Raw genomic sequence first — 15911 nt, forward strand, 5'->3', positions numbered from 1 at the left:
GAGAGAAACCTCTGATTGTTTAAATGGGTTTCATAAACCTCGCAATAATATAAGTCATTTATGGTCATTTCCCATAGATGAGAAGCATACCTACTCTCAAACATGTTGTAGCCCTACTTTACCAATTTGAGTTAACTTTTTTTTTTTATTGTAGAAAGCACCTTGTGTGACATCATTATAAATAAATAAATAGCCCCTTGTGGGTCATCTATGGGGAAGCTGACCATTCCCAGCTTTTATTCCAAATTCCTTAGCATCCCAAAATTTGAAGTAGGTAGAGATTACATTTCTCAAATGGTTTAATTTTTCCATTTACGTTTCCATTCCATTCTTGCTTTTGCTGTCCATGTGTGTCTGTCTTAAATAGTCGTTAAGTGTTTTTTATTCCAACTTTTAGTTTCTGTTGGGAATTTCTCACGAGAAGTGATTTTCCACATGCTTCCCTGAGTATTTAAAATCTCTAGTTCACTTTACACCTTGCTATCTATACACACCATTTAGATTTGACTCCCATGATGCATTTGAAACAATGGGCTCCATTTTCTCAATACAAGTGTATGAATCTGGAATTTTTTTCTGATTCTGATTAGTATGTTTGAATCGTTTTCATTTTACTTCTGAACCACAGACACACACACACACACACACACACACACACGTGTCTTGCAGGAAATGAAGCCCATCACATGTTTGCAACCTGCTTTAATAGAGATTAGTTTTAAATTAGTAACATTAAAGGGATAGTTCACCCCAAAAAATTAATTCTGTCGTCATTTACTCACCCTCACATCATTACAGAGGACTTTCTTCCTTTCTTGGAACACAAGAAATAAATGGGAGATTTGCGCTTTTCAGCTTCAATAAGCACCATAAACGTAGTCTAAATGACTCATTTCCTATATTCATAAGTCCCCTGAAGCCATACAGAAGCTTTGTTTAAAGAACACACTAGAGTTTAAATCATTATCTTGACATCGCCCCCCTACCTCTCCTTTCATGAGAGAAGCACAAAAACGAATAATTCTTTTGATTACGATCTTTTCTGTGAATTGGTTGATCAAGTTCACAAAAGCAGGTTCAATGATTAATTCACGAATCAGACTCATCATTTCTTGAGTTCAAGTATAGCAAACAATTCATTTGGACTAATTTTATGATTCTTTCATGGTGCTTTTGCCTGATAAGCTCATTCGCTGTTCATTGTAACTTTTGGTTTGGAAAATGTGAGTAAATGATGACAATTTTCATTTATGTGTGAACTATTCCTTGAACATGAGTGCTTTATGCTCTCTGTGCATCAATGTGTCCGTGTCCAAAGCCAGTCTGGCAGCATCTCCCTCTCTTTGTTCCACAGTGCCGAGGGCAAATTGATTTCGACAGTGTGAGAGGACAGACAGACACACAGACACCACCCTCCCCTCCGTCCACACTCACTTCCCTGTCTTCCTTTATCTCTCAACAATCCATTCCCCTTCACTCCACCCTCAGAGGAAGAGGATCTAGATCCACCCTTTCCTCCTTCTCTTTCCCTTATTTTATCCAAGTTGGAAGCAGCCTAATGGAACCGGAATGCTGAATATTCCATGTTGACCTTCCTCACCATACGTTCCTATCATAAGGATGTTGAACTTTTTTTCAATAAACACGTTAAATTGTCTATATGTATCTCTTGCCTGTCTTTCATGCATGTACATGTCAGCAATGTATAAACTAAGTGCATCACTTTTGCCATCGAGGGGTCCATGGATTTAGTTTTTACCAGAAAATGGAAATTCTTTCATCATTTGCGTAACTTTTTTCTTCTGTGGAACACAAAAAAAGCTGATTTTTTTCCTTAAAATGAAAGTGAATGGACCTGTCCAGCAAGATTTTCTTTTTCTGTGATTGTCTGTTCCTCAGACAAACCTATTGTGTGGCTTCAAGTCATATGGACCACTTTTATAGTGCTTTTTATATTTATTTGGAGCTTGACAGCAACTGGTCCCAATCCACTTTCACTTTATTGAAGAGAGAAGCTCAGAAATCACAACATTTTGTTTGTGTTCCATGCAAGAAATAGAAGTTGTATGAGCTTGAAACGACATGAGGGCAAGTAAATGAATTACATTTTTTGTTGAACAAAAAAAATGACAATGAAACCGGTGTGGCAATATGTTTGAATGTATTGTTTGTAACAATAACGGAGAGTTTATCCAAGTACAAACAAATGTTATTAATGAAAAAGATTTTAAAAAATACATTTATATTCAGGTGTTTTTGAATGATTAATTTGCATTGTACATTTGAATGGATATGATGTAATTATTAAAGAGGTTTCAGTGTTTTTCCATCTCCATTACTTATATTGCTGATGTAAAGGGCCTCCATGATCTCATCTGGAGTGCCTTCAATAAACTATCTGTTTTCTAAATGCGTCAAGTGTTGATTAGAGCAGGACGGTTCTGATGTGCAGCAAATACTTGACCCTTGCATTGTCTCAAGTGAAGATTGTTGTGTTCTGAAAGCCTTGGAGCTGAATTGGAGCAAATTCTTTAAATATAAATGACAAATGTCAGTTGTTCCTGGAATTCATGGTTCATGCATGAAAGAAAAGACAACTGGTACCTACATTTCCATGTCCCTTCACCAACCTCAAGTGATTCAATAAGCCGTGAGAAGCTGTATGTTAGGGATTTCACCAGGGGTATAACCCACTTAACATGGTAAATCACTGTAATGCATGGTATAGAGTGGCTCATTGCTCATATACATAAAAGCAGAAAGAATAAACAATATATAAGTTGCTTACAAGCAACATTTCTTTATTAATGTAGATAAAGTTCAGCTAATCCAATCAGATTTTACAGTCGGAACAGTCTTTTTTAGTCGTTACAGCGATACATCAATATTGATGATGTGCCAAGTCTTAATATAATCCATGTGATCCAGTGCCTTGTACATAGCACATCATATTTGTAAATATAACTTTAATCAAACACTGAATTGTTTCTTTTGACATGGATGCATTTCTTTTATTTGGATCAACAAGATCCCTGTACAGCTTTTTAATTCAAAACATGTGTAAACACTAGCAATAATCAGATTTGATACCATCTTTTTTTGTTGTTCAATAACAATTTACACAATCTTATATGCTTATAATACACTTACACACTATCTTGTGTGAGTTTTATAGCCTTTTTCACAGGAGTGAAAGCTGAAGTATTTGAGTTCCAGTGTTGTAACGAAAGGGAACTGATTAAACGCTTTGAAATTGCCATTTTATAAAAAAAAATTGATGATTAAAAGAGGCGATAGAGTTGATGTTTCTCTGATGTGACAGAAACACTACAGTGCTTGTCTATTAGTCAGCAAAACAGTTATTGTTCAAAGGTGCACTGCTTTACATTTTCTCTGTATTGTACTTGAAATGCCGATATATCGCTGTACATGAAGGTGATGCACAATGAAATAAAATGCACCTTCAGTAAAGTCTGTGTGAAGATGTCCAGATTGTACACTCACTTTCCCTTAAAGGTTTTCTCATGTTTTCCTGCACTGAAGATCCTGCTTTGTGTCTGTCTCTCCTCCTAGTTCTTTTCTTTTACCTTCTGATTGTCTATTTCTGTGTGACTAAACCAACGCTCCTTGCTGTAGCTCTGCCAACACTCTCTATCTCTGTTTTGATGAATTTAGAGACAAAAGGAGTAAGGTGTCAATGACTGGAAGCCAGTGCCAGTGTTTCTTCTTTCTGCACTAAAGTAAAGCCATGGTACAGCCGCCACGCTCAAAGAGAGATCCACCTCTGTCGTGTTATTTGTCGGTTTAATTTTCTTTTTTTTTGGAATGCCCACAATTGGATGTAAAAGGAGAGAAATTACAATGTGCTTCAAAGTATATATACACTCCAAAATGCATGTTTTTTGGGCGACACTAGAACAGTGTAATGTTGCTAAATGATCATGTGAATTTCTACGCTTGAGAAGATGAATAAACATTTCTTCAGATTTAAGCGGTAATGCCCGTTTTGTCATAATTTGATTTCCTTTTTAATGTCATGGTAAGCTGTCTGTTATCGTGTCATGAGACCGATCAACAGAATATGAGATTGTCTACATTTTAGTCCGTTCGTCTCTAAATTGATCTGAAATTATCGACTTATGATAGCTGATTAAGTCTTTCGATATTAATACTTGTGCAGTTTTTGCTGATAGTCAGTTCTCAGATTGATAACTGCAGCCACTGTCAATCTGAAGTGTTTCTGTAATCTACACTGTAAAAATTATGATCAATTAGTTGACAACATAGCCTATATTTACATTGCTTTAACTCATCAAAAAAAAAAAAATTCAGCTTTTTTGTAAGTACAAATTACTTAAAATCCCCATGAATTCCAAATTGACCATACTTACTTTGTTTGCCTAAATTGATCGTTTTGTGGTGAACAATTCATCCATGCAAGTCAATCCACACACAACATTTTTTTGGCTTCGTAATCTTTGATGTACCAAGACTCAACTGATGAAAAAGTCAGAGAAGCAGGCGTCACTACGAGATCAGGACGCAAATGGGCGGCTGACACATCAGTGGCACAAGCAGAAAGCCCATTGAAGCTGAAGGACATCATCGGGAACCCATGCGTAGGGAGGCAAGGACTCGGGTCCACACACTTCCAGCAGTGGGGTAAAGCAGACCCAAGGCAGAGGAGGGACATGATTCAAGCCGAGGTCCGACACCTGGAGGAAGAAAGGCGCAGGTCTAGGGCCGTCGAACTTGGAGCACAAGGTGCCTGGACAAAGTGGGACCTGCCGAAGCGGAAGATCACGTGGCCTGAGATCTGGAGACTGGAGCCCTTTCGCATCTCCTTCCTGCTCCGTTCAGTTTACGACACCCTTCCATCACCAACAAACCTCCACAGGTGGGGAATGAGGGAGGACCCATTGTGTAGGCAATGCGGAGGGAGGGGAACAATGGTGCACATACTGGCAGGATGCAAAACAGCTCTTAGCCAAGGAAGATACAGGTGGCGGCATGACAAGGTTCTCAGTGAACTGGCTGACATCTTGGAGCGGGAGAGGCAGAGAAAGCGCCAGAACAGTACAAGGCCGGCAACATTCATTCAGTTCATTAGAGAAGGGGAGAAACCACCAGCCCCCAAGAGGAGGAAAAAGAGCCTCTTGCAAGCAGCACAATCCTGGGAGATGAGGGTGGACCTGGGAAGGAAACTAGTCTTCCCCCAGGTTGTGCAAACATCGCTGAGGCCGGACATGGTCCTTTGGTCTGAGTAGGCAAGGAAGATAATCCTAATTGAACTGACGGTGCCGTGGGAAGACGGGTGTGAGGTGGAAAGCCACCAAGTACCAGGACCTCGTTGAGCAGTGCAGGGCCAAAGGGTGGCAGACCTGGTTATTCCCGGTTGAGGTCGGGTGTAGGGGTTTCCCGGCGCAGTCTGTGTGGAAGACACTCACAGCTCTGGGTATAGCAGGAAGGGAGAGGAAGGCAGCTGTCCGTAGGTTGGGTGAGGCAGCAGAAAGAGCGTCTTGCTGGCTCTGGAATAGGAGGGAGGAGTTGAGCTGGGGGCCAGGAGGAGGTGGGCAGTGACTGGCCACCACTGCCGACCCGCCAACTGGAGGGTGTTGTGGTTCAGGGTCGAAACACCCCATGAAAGTTGGATGCCACCTGATGACATCTTCTCCTGGCTGAAAGCTACAGTCATGCACTACAGTCAGTGACTGAATTAGATAGCATCTGTAAAGATGTATTCAATAGTTTAATCAAAATCTGAAATTTCCCCTCCCCTCTGCATTGGAGGACCTTCCTTGATGACGTAGGTTTGACGGTTTGGGTGTCTGCTTAACATCCGTAACCACGCCCCTCCAACTGACAGGAGACAGGCTGAATGAAAACACCTACTTTTCTAGATCCAATCAGGTGCTAGTTGGAAAGAAAGCCACGCCCACTATTTTGCCTCATTTAGTATTCCGTTTCTCTCGGAAATACGTCACAACATTTGAGTCATTTGGTTCTATATTCAAGAACCGCTATAACGCCAAAACAATCTGTTACCTTAAATTATATGTTTATCTCTGTAAAGCTGCTTTGAAACAATTCATTGTTAAAAGCGCTATATAAATGAAGATGGCTTGACTTGACTTGACAACACTGGAGAAAAGTCGTTTGCAACTTCCGGTTCACGGGGACTTTAAACATCAAATAGCCTACATCGTAAAATCAAAACTGATTATACTTAAAAATTTAAGGCAGCAACTTTATTTCACCTAGTGTACTGTTTTACTGTTATTAAACATGGTCAGGCTTGAAAATTACTTTTGAAGAATAAATATTGCCAAAATGATAAGCCATAAATTCAATAATAAATTCAACAATTTTTTTCATTAAAATGTGTTTTAATGACTTTTCACAGTAACAATAATTTCATTTCAGAGGTGAATTTAACTCCGCCATTGGTAGACTTTTCAAAGTTTTGTTAAAATGGTCAAAAAGGCTGACGCTGGCTGCCAACTTAAAACAAAAAACGCTGGCGGGGAAAGTGTTAATAACAAATCAAAAAGCAAAAAAAAGAGAGAAAGAATTAAAGATCAGAAAGCATTTTAAGAACTATTAGATGTGATGACTGCTAATCTAATTCACAATAAAAAAAGAGCTCTCGTTTGGTTTGTTCATCATTTTCTGAATGTTAAGCACATTATATAATACATCTGAAAGCTCCATGTTCTATTTTGTACACTTTTCAGTAAAAGTGCCTGTTCTATTTTTTTATTTTTCAGAAATAAAATAAAATAAACATTAATATAGTTTCTTTTGTTAAAGACAAATAGTCATATTCCTATAGCCTGTTCTCATTTTTTCCCCAGTGTGGTTCCCGAATTTGAACGCTTTTGAGTGAGTAAACTATACAACTAAAATATATCTTCATGATCATTTATTTATATATAAAACATTTAAAAGAAGATTGCATGGTTATGACACCACTGAATAATTAAGTGACCCCAAAAATGATTTTAAACTTTTGGGGTCTCTATATTTCTGTTTCCATCCACAGCATGTTGAAGGTTATGACTGGGCCTGATTTTACTTCAGCTTCAAGTTCTTCCCCAGTCCATTTGATAAAGCCCCAGCTTTCTAAAGAATTCAATTTACACATACAATTTCATATTTCAAAGCAAAATATGATGTGATCATTTCCTGAAATGACTTAATATTAATCTGAAATGAATCTTTTGAGCAGCCACAAACGACTCGAGAGGGAAGAGAGACTGAACTTGAATTCTGTTTTTATGGAATGCATAATCTCGAAATTGGTTTCATTTCCTTCCATTTTCACTCACTCAAATATCCTTTTTTTAAAAAAATCTTTTTTGCATGTTTTATTGTCACTTTTAAGTGTCCTTAGAAACAATGGGTCTGTCCTTTGTATGATGCTATGGTTTGTATGTTTTTTTTTTTAGAGTGACGGACCCTCTCCAATTCACCACATTTGCGCTCACATCTCGCCAAAGACAAAGCAATTCCATCAGCAAGCAGAAACCCAAACTCATCGCAACTGAAGACCATGGATCTCGACTCCATTATTAGGACACATTTTTGCAGGCCACATGGAGATACTGTACAGAACATTATCTTACACCCACGATCCACAGAACGCCATGCTCTGAGCTTCTCTTCATTCTACTATTGCCATTAGGCTACAAGTTGAGCTTAATATGGATCATATGATCCTCATGTTGAAGAAACCATCACTCGATATATGAAAATATACAAATGCAAATATATTAAGTAAGACCATTCTACTTTTAGTCAGTTTGATCCATTGAAGAAATCTGCTCAAATGACCAGATAACATACATAGTATGATATTTTCTATGATGTATTTTTGTCTCATACTGCATAGTTTCTGCCCTCTTTCCACCGTACAACACATTTGTTGTGGTCTCTTGCACTTTGAATAATTTAAAATATGGTTCAGCCTCAATAAAGTGATTCAAGCAAAACATCTGGTTTTTAATTTGAACAGCAATGCACCTCTTCATTTAATATCATGCATTTTATGATATATTCAGCATTGATTTCTCACAATATTTCATTCATATCACAATCACGATTCCGGTGCTTGTTCATGTCAAACAAAAAAGGAGCAGATTGTTTGGTGACATCAATCTGCAAAATGTTTTACTTTTGTATTCCACAGAAAAAGAAAAATGCACACTTCATGTGTCATAATCATTTTGCAATGATGTTTTTGCATATATCAAAAAGTCTAGATCTACTAAGAAGGGCCTGGAGCATAGATCTCAAAGCTATTGTCATCATCTCTATTAATTTCTATCTCTATATAAATCTAGAGACTGCTCTCCAAGAATGGCCCACTCCCTCAACTTCCTCTTTAACTTATCTTTAAAAAGAAACCTCCTCAATATTCACATTTTCTCAATAATCACACTTATTCAATGTTGCCAACCATTTGTGGAAAATAGCTGAAGCCTGCTCAAAGTGTTTAAATGTCGCTAGATGGCGCCAACCATCGGCACTCTTCACATCTGTTTTCCACAAAGCCTGCTGTATTTTCAGAATATAGCCAAATGTCAAATAAAGCTGTTCTCATTTAGCCTATATCCTCTGGCTGACAACGGAACGAATATAGTGACAGACTACAAACAGCAATCCCAAAAAATTGCTAGGTTGTTAGCAGTTGCTCGATTGCTAGACAGGCACAATCATTTATTATAGTTTAGAGAAACTCGTCATGCCCTGCAACAGCTCAAGTTGGAAAAGAAAGACCCTTCATGCATAGCAAAGGGAACTTAGCAGTATTACTTTAGATATTGGTCTGAATGCATTATTTTGCTTTATAGTTTTTTACTTTAGTAAAGGTATTATTCACAACTTTCTGCTGTGATGAAATCTTGTCAAAGCTTGACGATACTTTGACATTTTGTTCTACAACATAAATTACACACACCCATAGTGAAAACGTGAATTTTGAAGCAATTATTAGCAGTTAAAGCAGTTATTTTTGACATTGATTGCATTGATTGATTGTATGTATTGATGCATTTTAAATAAATGTATAAATGCATTTTGAATAAATGTAGTGATTCTTTTTTGAAAAAAGTAGCGATTCTTTTTTGGTGGGAAAGTAGTGATTCATTTTTGAAAAAGTAGCAATTCTTTTAGAAAAAGTAGTGATTCTTTTTTTGGGGGGAAAGTAGCAATTCTTTTTGAAAAAGTAACAATTCTTTTTGAAAAAGTAGTGATTCTTTTTGAAAATGTAGCGATTCTTTTGGAAAAAGTAGTGATTCTTTTTGAAAATGTAGCGATTCTTTTTGAAAAAGTAGTAATTCTTTTCGAAAAATGTTGCGATTCTATTTGAAAAATGTAGCGATTCTTTAAAAAAAATTTACGATTCTTTTCGAAAGTGTATTGATTGTATTTATTGATTGTATGAAAAAGGTAGAGGTTCTTTTTGAAAATGTAGCGATTCTTTTCGAAAAAGTAGAAATTATTTTTGAAAATGTAGCAATTCTTTTTGAAAAATAGCTATTCTTTTAGAAAAAGTAGCGATTCTTTTTGAAAAAAGGAGTGATTTTTTTGAAAATGTAGCAATTTTTTTAAAAGTAGCGATTCTTTACGAAAAAGTTGTGTTTTTTTAAAGTGTAGGGATTGTATTGATTGTATGCATTGATGCATTTTGAATAAATGTATAAATGCATTTTAAATTAATGTAGCGATTCTTTTCGAAAAAGGTAGCGACTTGACAAAAGTAGCAATTCTTTTTGAAAGTGTAGTGATTGTATTGATTATATGTATTGATGCATTTTGAATAAATGTAGCAATTCTTTTTGAAAAAATAGCGATTCTTTTCTAAAATGTAGCAATTCTTTTCGAAAGTGTAGTGATTGTATTGATTAATTTTAAATAAATGTATTAATGTATTTTGAATGAAAGTAGCGATTCTTTTTTTTTAAAGTAGCTATTCCTTTCGAAAATGTTGCGATTTTGAAAGAGTAGCAATTCTTTTCTAAAAATAAAAAGTAGCGATTCACTTTTGAAAAAGTATCGATTCATTTTTGAAAAAGTATCGATTCACTTTTGAAGTAGCGATTCTTTTTGAAAAAAGTAGCGATTCTTTTTGAAAAAAGTAGTGTAAATTATGTAATTATACATTTGTGACAGTCTTATTATACATTTATTACAATGTAATTATACGTTTATTACTACGTAATTATACATTTATTACAGGGTTATTATACATTTATTACTATACGTTTATTACAATGTAATTATACATTACAGTGTTATTATGTTTATTACAATCTAGATATACATTTATTACAGTGTTATTATACATTTATTACAATGTATTTATACGTTTATTACAATGTACTCATACATGACAGTGTTATTATACGTTTATTACAATGTGTTTATACATTTATTACAATGTAATTATATGTTTATTACAATGTAATTATACATTTATTACAGTGTTATTATACATTTATTACAATGTTTTTATATATTACAATGTAATTATACATTTATTACAGTGTTATTATACGTTTATTACAATGTAATTATACTTTTATTAGTGTTATTATACATTTATTACAATGTAATTATACGTTTATTACAATGTAATTATACATAACAGTGTTATTATACGTTTATTACAATGTAATTATACATTTATTACAGTGTTATTATACATTTTTTACATTATTATTATACATTTGTTACATTATTATTTTGTTACATTAATCTTTTTGAAAAAAAGTAGCGATTCTTTTTTAAAAAGTAGTAATTCTAATTTGTAATGTATAATTAGTCACATTTTCAAATATTTTCTAACCTCTCTTTTTGTTTTTATTTGTCTAGATGCCTTACAACAAGTGAAAACTGGTTTATCTTTGCTACAACCGTGCAAAAATAGCTCCGTTATGACCCTGAACGGCTCGTGGTGGAAACCCCTGAGTTCATCAGAGTAATGTTATTCATCAGAGTGATGTTTAATTTCTTTCTTTCTTTCTTTCTTTCTTTCTTTCTTTCTTTCTTTCTTTCTTTCTTTCTTTCTTTCTTTCTTTCTTTCTTTCTTTCTTTCTTTCTTTCTTTCTTTCTTTCTTTCTTTCTTTCTTTCTTTCTTTGTGAGTTTCCATTTGGTTTCCATCGCTACTTTTTTCTGAAAATGAATGAATCGCTACTTTTTTCTGAAAATGAATCGCTACTTTTCCGAAAATGAATCGTTACTTTTCCCGAAAATCGCTACTTTTTCAAAAAGAATCCCTACTTTTCTGAAATAGAATCGCTACTTTCCCAAAAAGAATCGCTACTTTTTCAGAAAAGAATCGCTGCTTTTTCAGAAATTAATCGCTACTTTTTCCAAAAAGAATCGCTACTTTTACGAAAATATATCGCTACTTTTTCGAAAATGAATCGCTACTTTTAAAAAAGAATCGCTACTTTTCCGAAAATGAATCGCTACTTTTTTCAAAAAGAATCGCTACTTTTAAAAAAATTAATCACTACTTTTCCGAAAATGAATCGCTACTTTTTCAAAAATGAATTGTTACCTTTTCGGAAAGAATCGCTACTTAAAAAAAAAAAGAATCGCTACTTTTTCAAAAAGAATCGCTATATTTATACAAAATGCATTTATACATTAATAATTCAAATAGCATCTCTAAATTTTTCAAACAATCAATCAAAACAATCACTGCACTTTCGAAAAGAATCAGGGGCAACTTACACATATATTGAAATATAAAATCACTGTGCACATCTTTTTTTTCACTGTGTCACCTTTTTATTATCACTTTTCTATGTAATCATCAGGGCTGGATTAAAAATATTGATTTCTAGATTTTAATCGATTCTAATTTTGATGAACCGATATCGATTCTTAAAGGGATAGTTCACGATGAATGGTGGATGGAGACACACACACACACACAAACACACACACACACGCACACAAATATATATATATATATATATATATATATATATATATATATATATATATATATGTGGAAGAACTGTCATTTACAGACAAAGCATTATGAAATAATTCACTTAGGGGTTGCCATCCAAACAAACATACAATCCTCCAACACGATCCATGACGGAATTAAATATAAACCATTCCCTTGTTCCTGATTCTGGTCTCCTTCTGAAGTCTCTACAGAAATGAGCAAATGAGCTGTTTAAATAGGACACGTCAAAGGACACCAGTATACAGGTTTTTTTGGTATACAGTATCTGTGTATACAAAAATAAAAATGTATTCACATTTTTACTGCATATGCTCTTTGCAATTCTAATTTTTTCACAGCATTGTGCAAAAGAAAAAATACACCCTTATTTACAACAAACATAAACTCCCTTTGGGGAGAGCTGTGCACAACTGTAAGCAATATTGCAGTACATATTGGAACTGAAGATACAACATACATAGTACTGTAAATCATTCATGCACATCCCTTTTCATCAGTGAAAGCTGAGGTTCACCTGAGAATTTTTTTTCAATTTAGGATAAAAAAATATATTTTTTACAAAAGATAAAAAAAGATTAAAAAATATTTTGACAACTAGTTCAACATTTTTGTATGTGATGACTCAAGCTATGAAATGAGGACTGAATTAGTTTTATATGGAATGACTATTCAGCATTCACAAGTATAGTTAATTTTGCCTGACATGATAAGCAAATGATAATGTTATAAAACAGCAGAGAGTTGTATGAAAGCAATTGATGCATGTCCAAAAGCATTTGCAATTTGTTGGAAGGAATGAGAAACTACTACTATGATGTGCACAAATGACTAAATGTTGTGGAGGTTGAACTAACTGTTGTGCAAATGTAAATAGTGATGTGAGAAATGCACCAAAGCGACTGAGAAAAACTGTAAGACAATAAAAAACTGCAAGAGAGTACCGTCAAATAGAATAGTTTTATTTTTCTCACTAAGTTTGACAAATTTGAGGAACAGACTTACAACCATTCTCGCTTAACATTATACTGCAATTCAAAACCATCGTACAGGCAAATTTCCCAGGTGAAAAAAATCAGTGAATCTGCCGCTCTGGATCAGAATAACAGGGACACCAATCCGGCGTGTGCCATTTCACGTGATACATTTCTTTGGCAGAAAACACATACTTTTCTTTTACCTCCTGAGTTCCCATTTGATCTTTCAGTAGTTTAAAATTGTTGAATCAAATACAAAAATAGTACAGACTGTTGTCTAGTTCAATCTAAGCTAGACGGTTACATAGAATAAACGCCTTCACGGGCAAACAAACAGAACATATCGAGAGTAGCGTATGGAGATTTAACGCACAGAAGTGTGCAGGTAACATCGAATCCCTCCGGACTGTACACTGTTCTCAGTCACATCTGCAGACTCGTCCTCCTTGATCACGTCGGACGTGTTGTTTCCCAACCATATGTGAAAAAAAGTCACAAGATCATGTCCATTTTGTTCAGCAGTTTACATTGTTCCTATTGGTCAATTTATAAAGTCCAACATCAAGTTCAGCATGACATTCTGTTAAGCGTTGCAGCTTGCAATGCTAAAAAGCATTTATCTGTTTTTCAAAGTTCAAGGAAATATAAAACATGTGTTGGCTAATAAATAACACTCTATGTATATTATTAACACCCTGATCATAATACAACCCGGCTTCAATCCTCAAAAGATAGCAGGCATGTACAGCATCATTTTAACAGGGTGAATACAGGTAAAGTGCAACACTTTCTGGTCATTTGTAATCCCCTTTGTTTTTTTTTGTAATAATATGATTCAAATGGCTAATGTTAATGATGATGATTTAGCTTAAGTGTCCCTCTTCACCAGTAGTCACTCTAAATACATCATTAAATACATGTCAGACCATTGAAATCCCCCATTACATAATATGTTGTCAATTATATATTGTTTGATATTATTTTTGAGTATTATGAAGATTTTCTACTTGCCTACTCTTAAAACTTCAATACTTTAAAAAAGGTAATTATTTCACTTTTATATATAATCTCATGGATTTAGCTGCAGATATTCAAAGTCAAACTCATTGGAACATGATTTCTGCTATGAACAGAATTTGGTTACATGTCGTTTGGCTAAAATAACTTGCGAGATGATATTTCATCATGTAAGCAAAGTCAACAGTGATTACAAGGTGTTTGGTTTCATTTCTTTGACATGTTCTATGTGTAGCCTGTGCTTCTATTCTTAGGCTATTGTTAGACGTCTATTCAATTTTCACTTTTGCCTTGTTTTAGCCTATACGTCAGGTCTGTGTTTGGATGGCTATTAGACGTCTTTTAAACGCAAAATTGCTTGCTGGGAATTAATTTAATTTGAAGCACTGAGTAATAAGTAAATAAATAACAAACATGATCTAAAACACTAAGCAAATTATGAAGAAAGAGATTTGATAATAAAGTGTGATCATTAATAAAATAATAAAAGTGGTTTCAGAATGCCATGTCACCATAACACAATGCTACTCTCAGGCAGGTGACATACACAAGGCAGCTGTGTGTCGTGAACTTCATTTTAGTCATGAAAACACTTAAATACCCTCTCCTTTTTAAACGCCTCCTTTACAAACAACACTGCATTGGTATTTCACAGTAAAAATCAGTTCAGTTTAGTTTTGTTACATTTCGCTAAGATGGTCTCTTTCAATTTTTGATGCAGTGATACCTTTAGCGTCTTTTCAAACACTTTCCAAAAATACAGTATATGATGTTGTAAACAGTCACAGTCAGTTTTCAGTAGGTCCATATGAACAAAGCAGATCCATCCAAATTCTCTTTCATCTATAATATGCTCAATTTTAGTTTGTGTTTGTTAATATGTTTAGTCATTTCCACATGTTTTTGTTCTTCTGGGCCCTTTTTAAAAGGGCTGCTCTGAAGTGTTTGCTGACATTAAGTGGCACTGTCTTTGAGGAAATCCAAAAACGGTTTCCAAAGAGATCCAAACCTTCTTCTTACTGAGGGGTCTGTCAGTGCAGCTCACTGTTGGTATTAGTATGATGATTCACTCTCTTTCACCGTCTTCACTGCTACCTTTAAAATAGAGGGAAAACAAAACTTTAAATTAGCTTTATATTTAATTAACTTATCACATATTATCGCATAATAAATGTCTAAAGCTTTTGGAAAATAAAAAAAGATTTTACTGTAGAATAAATCTGTTCAAAGACAAAATATGTGACACATATTCAAACTTAAAAAATCTAAACATTATGTACTTTAAACCCGTTAATATAGTTTCCAATTTATTATTTTATTAATAATAATAATAATAATAATAATATACAGTTTAAAGGGGTCCTATTATCTCCTTTCACAAAGTCTTGATTTTCTTTTTGGTGTGTGCTAGAATAGGGTTTCATGCTTGACTGTTCAAAAAATGCATTATTTTTCACATATTTTACATTATTGCAGCACTTCTCTTCCTAGTCAGTTTCAAATGCACTGTTTAGTTCCTGTTTCGATGAAGCCCCTCCTTACGAAATACGAAAAGTGCTCTGATTTGGTTAGATGGCCCAGTGTGTTGTCATCAGAGATGTATAAAGTACTAGAGACACAGAGTTGAGTAAAAGTACAAGTGCTCTATCAAAAAAGTGACTTGAGTAGAAGTTGAAGTGTTCTTTAAGCACCATACTTAAGTGGAAGTACTAAAGTATTAAAAGAAAATTGTACTTAAGTATTGCAAGTAGTTTTTTTTTTTAAATTTACTACTCAAGTACTGAAAGTAAAAGTACAAGTATTGTATTATGTACAGTGTTGAGCATGTTACTTAAAAAAAGTAATTAGTTATAGTTACTAGTTACTTCTCACAAATAGTAACTGAGTAAGTAACTGAGTTACATCATTATAAAAGTAACTAATTACCAAA

The 15911-nt window shown here is 34.5% G+C and overlaps 2 protein-coding genes across 10 annotated transcripts in view; one reads left to right on the forward strand and one right to left on the reverse strand.

Moving 5' to 3' along the window:
- The window catches only part of baiap2b (BAR/IMD domain containing adaptor protein 2b), a 56760-nt gene extending 49113 nt beyond the window's left edge, over positions 1-7647 (forward strand). For 5 of the 9 annotated variants that reach the window (XM_056233724.1, XM_056233715.1, XM_056233716.1 and 2 more), the window contains one exon: positions 7449-7647. In XM_056233724.1, coding sequence (XP_056089699.1) covers positions 7449-7575 — 127 coding nt within the window. In that variant the 3' untranslated portion in view covers positions 7576-7647. Of the gene's footprint in view, positions 1-1354; positions 1904-6854; positions 6883-7448 lie in introns of those variants that run through there. The other 4 variants (XM_056233722.1, XM_056233718.1, XM_056233719.1 and 1 more) reach the window with 3 other exon arrangements.
- Positions 7648-12928: 5281 nt separating this feature from the next.
- The window catches only part of aatkb (apoptosis-associated tyrosine kinase b), a 61987-nt gene continuing 59004 nt past the window's right edge, over positions 12929-15911 (reverse strand). Inside the window, exon 14 of the mRNA XM_056233682.1 lies at positions 12929-15076. The gene's annotated coding sequence lies outside the window, so the exon portion shown is untranslated. The remainder of the gene's footprint in view (positions 15077-15911) is intronic.

Source organism: Rhinichthys klamathensis, unplaced genomic scaffold, assembly GCF_029890125.1.
Source record: "Rhinichthys klamathensis goyatoka isolate OS25496 unplaced genomic scaffold, OSU_Roscu_1.1 h1tg000376l_1, whole genome shotgun sequence".
Classification (NCBI taxonomy): domain Eukaryota; kingdom Metazoa; phylum Chordata; class Actinopteri; order Cypriniformes; family Leuciscidae; genus Rhinichthys; species Rhinichthys klamathensis.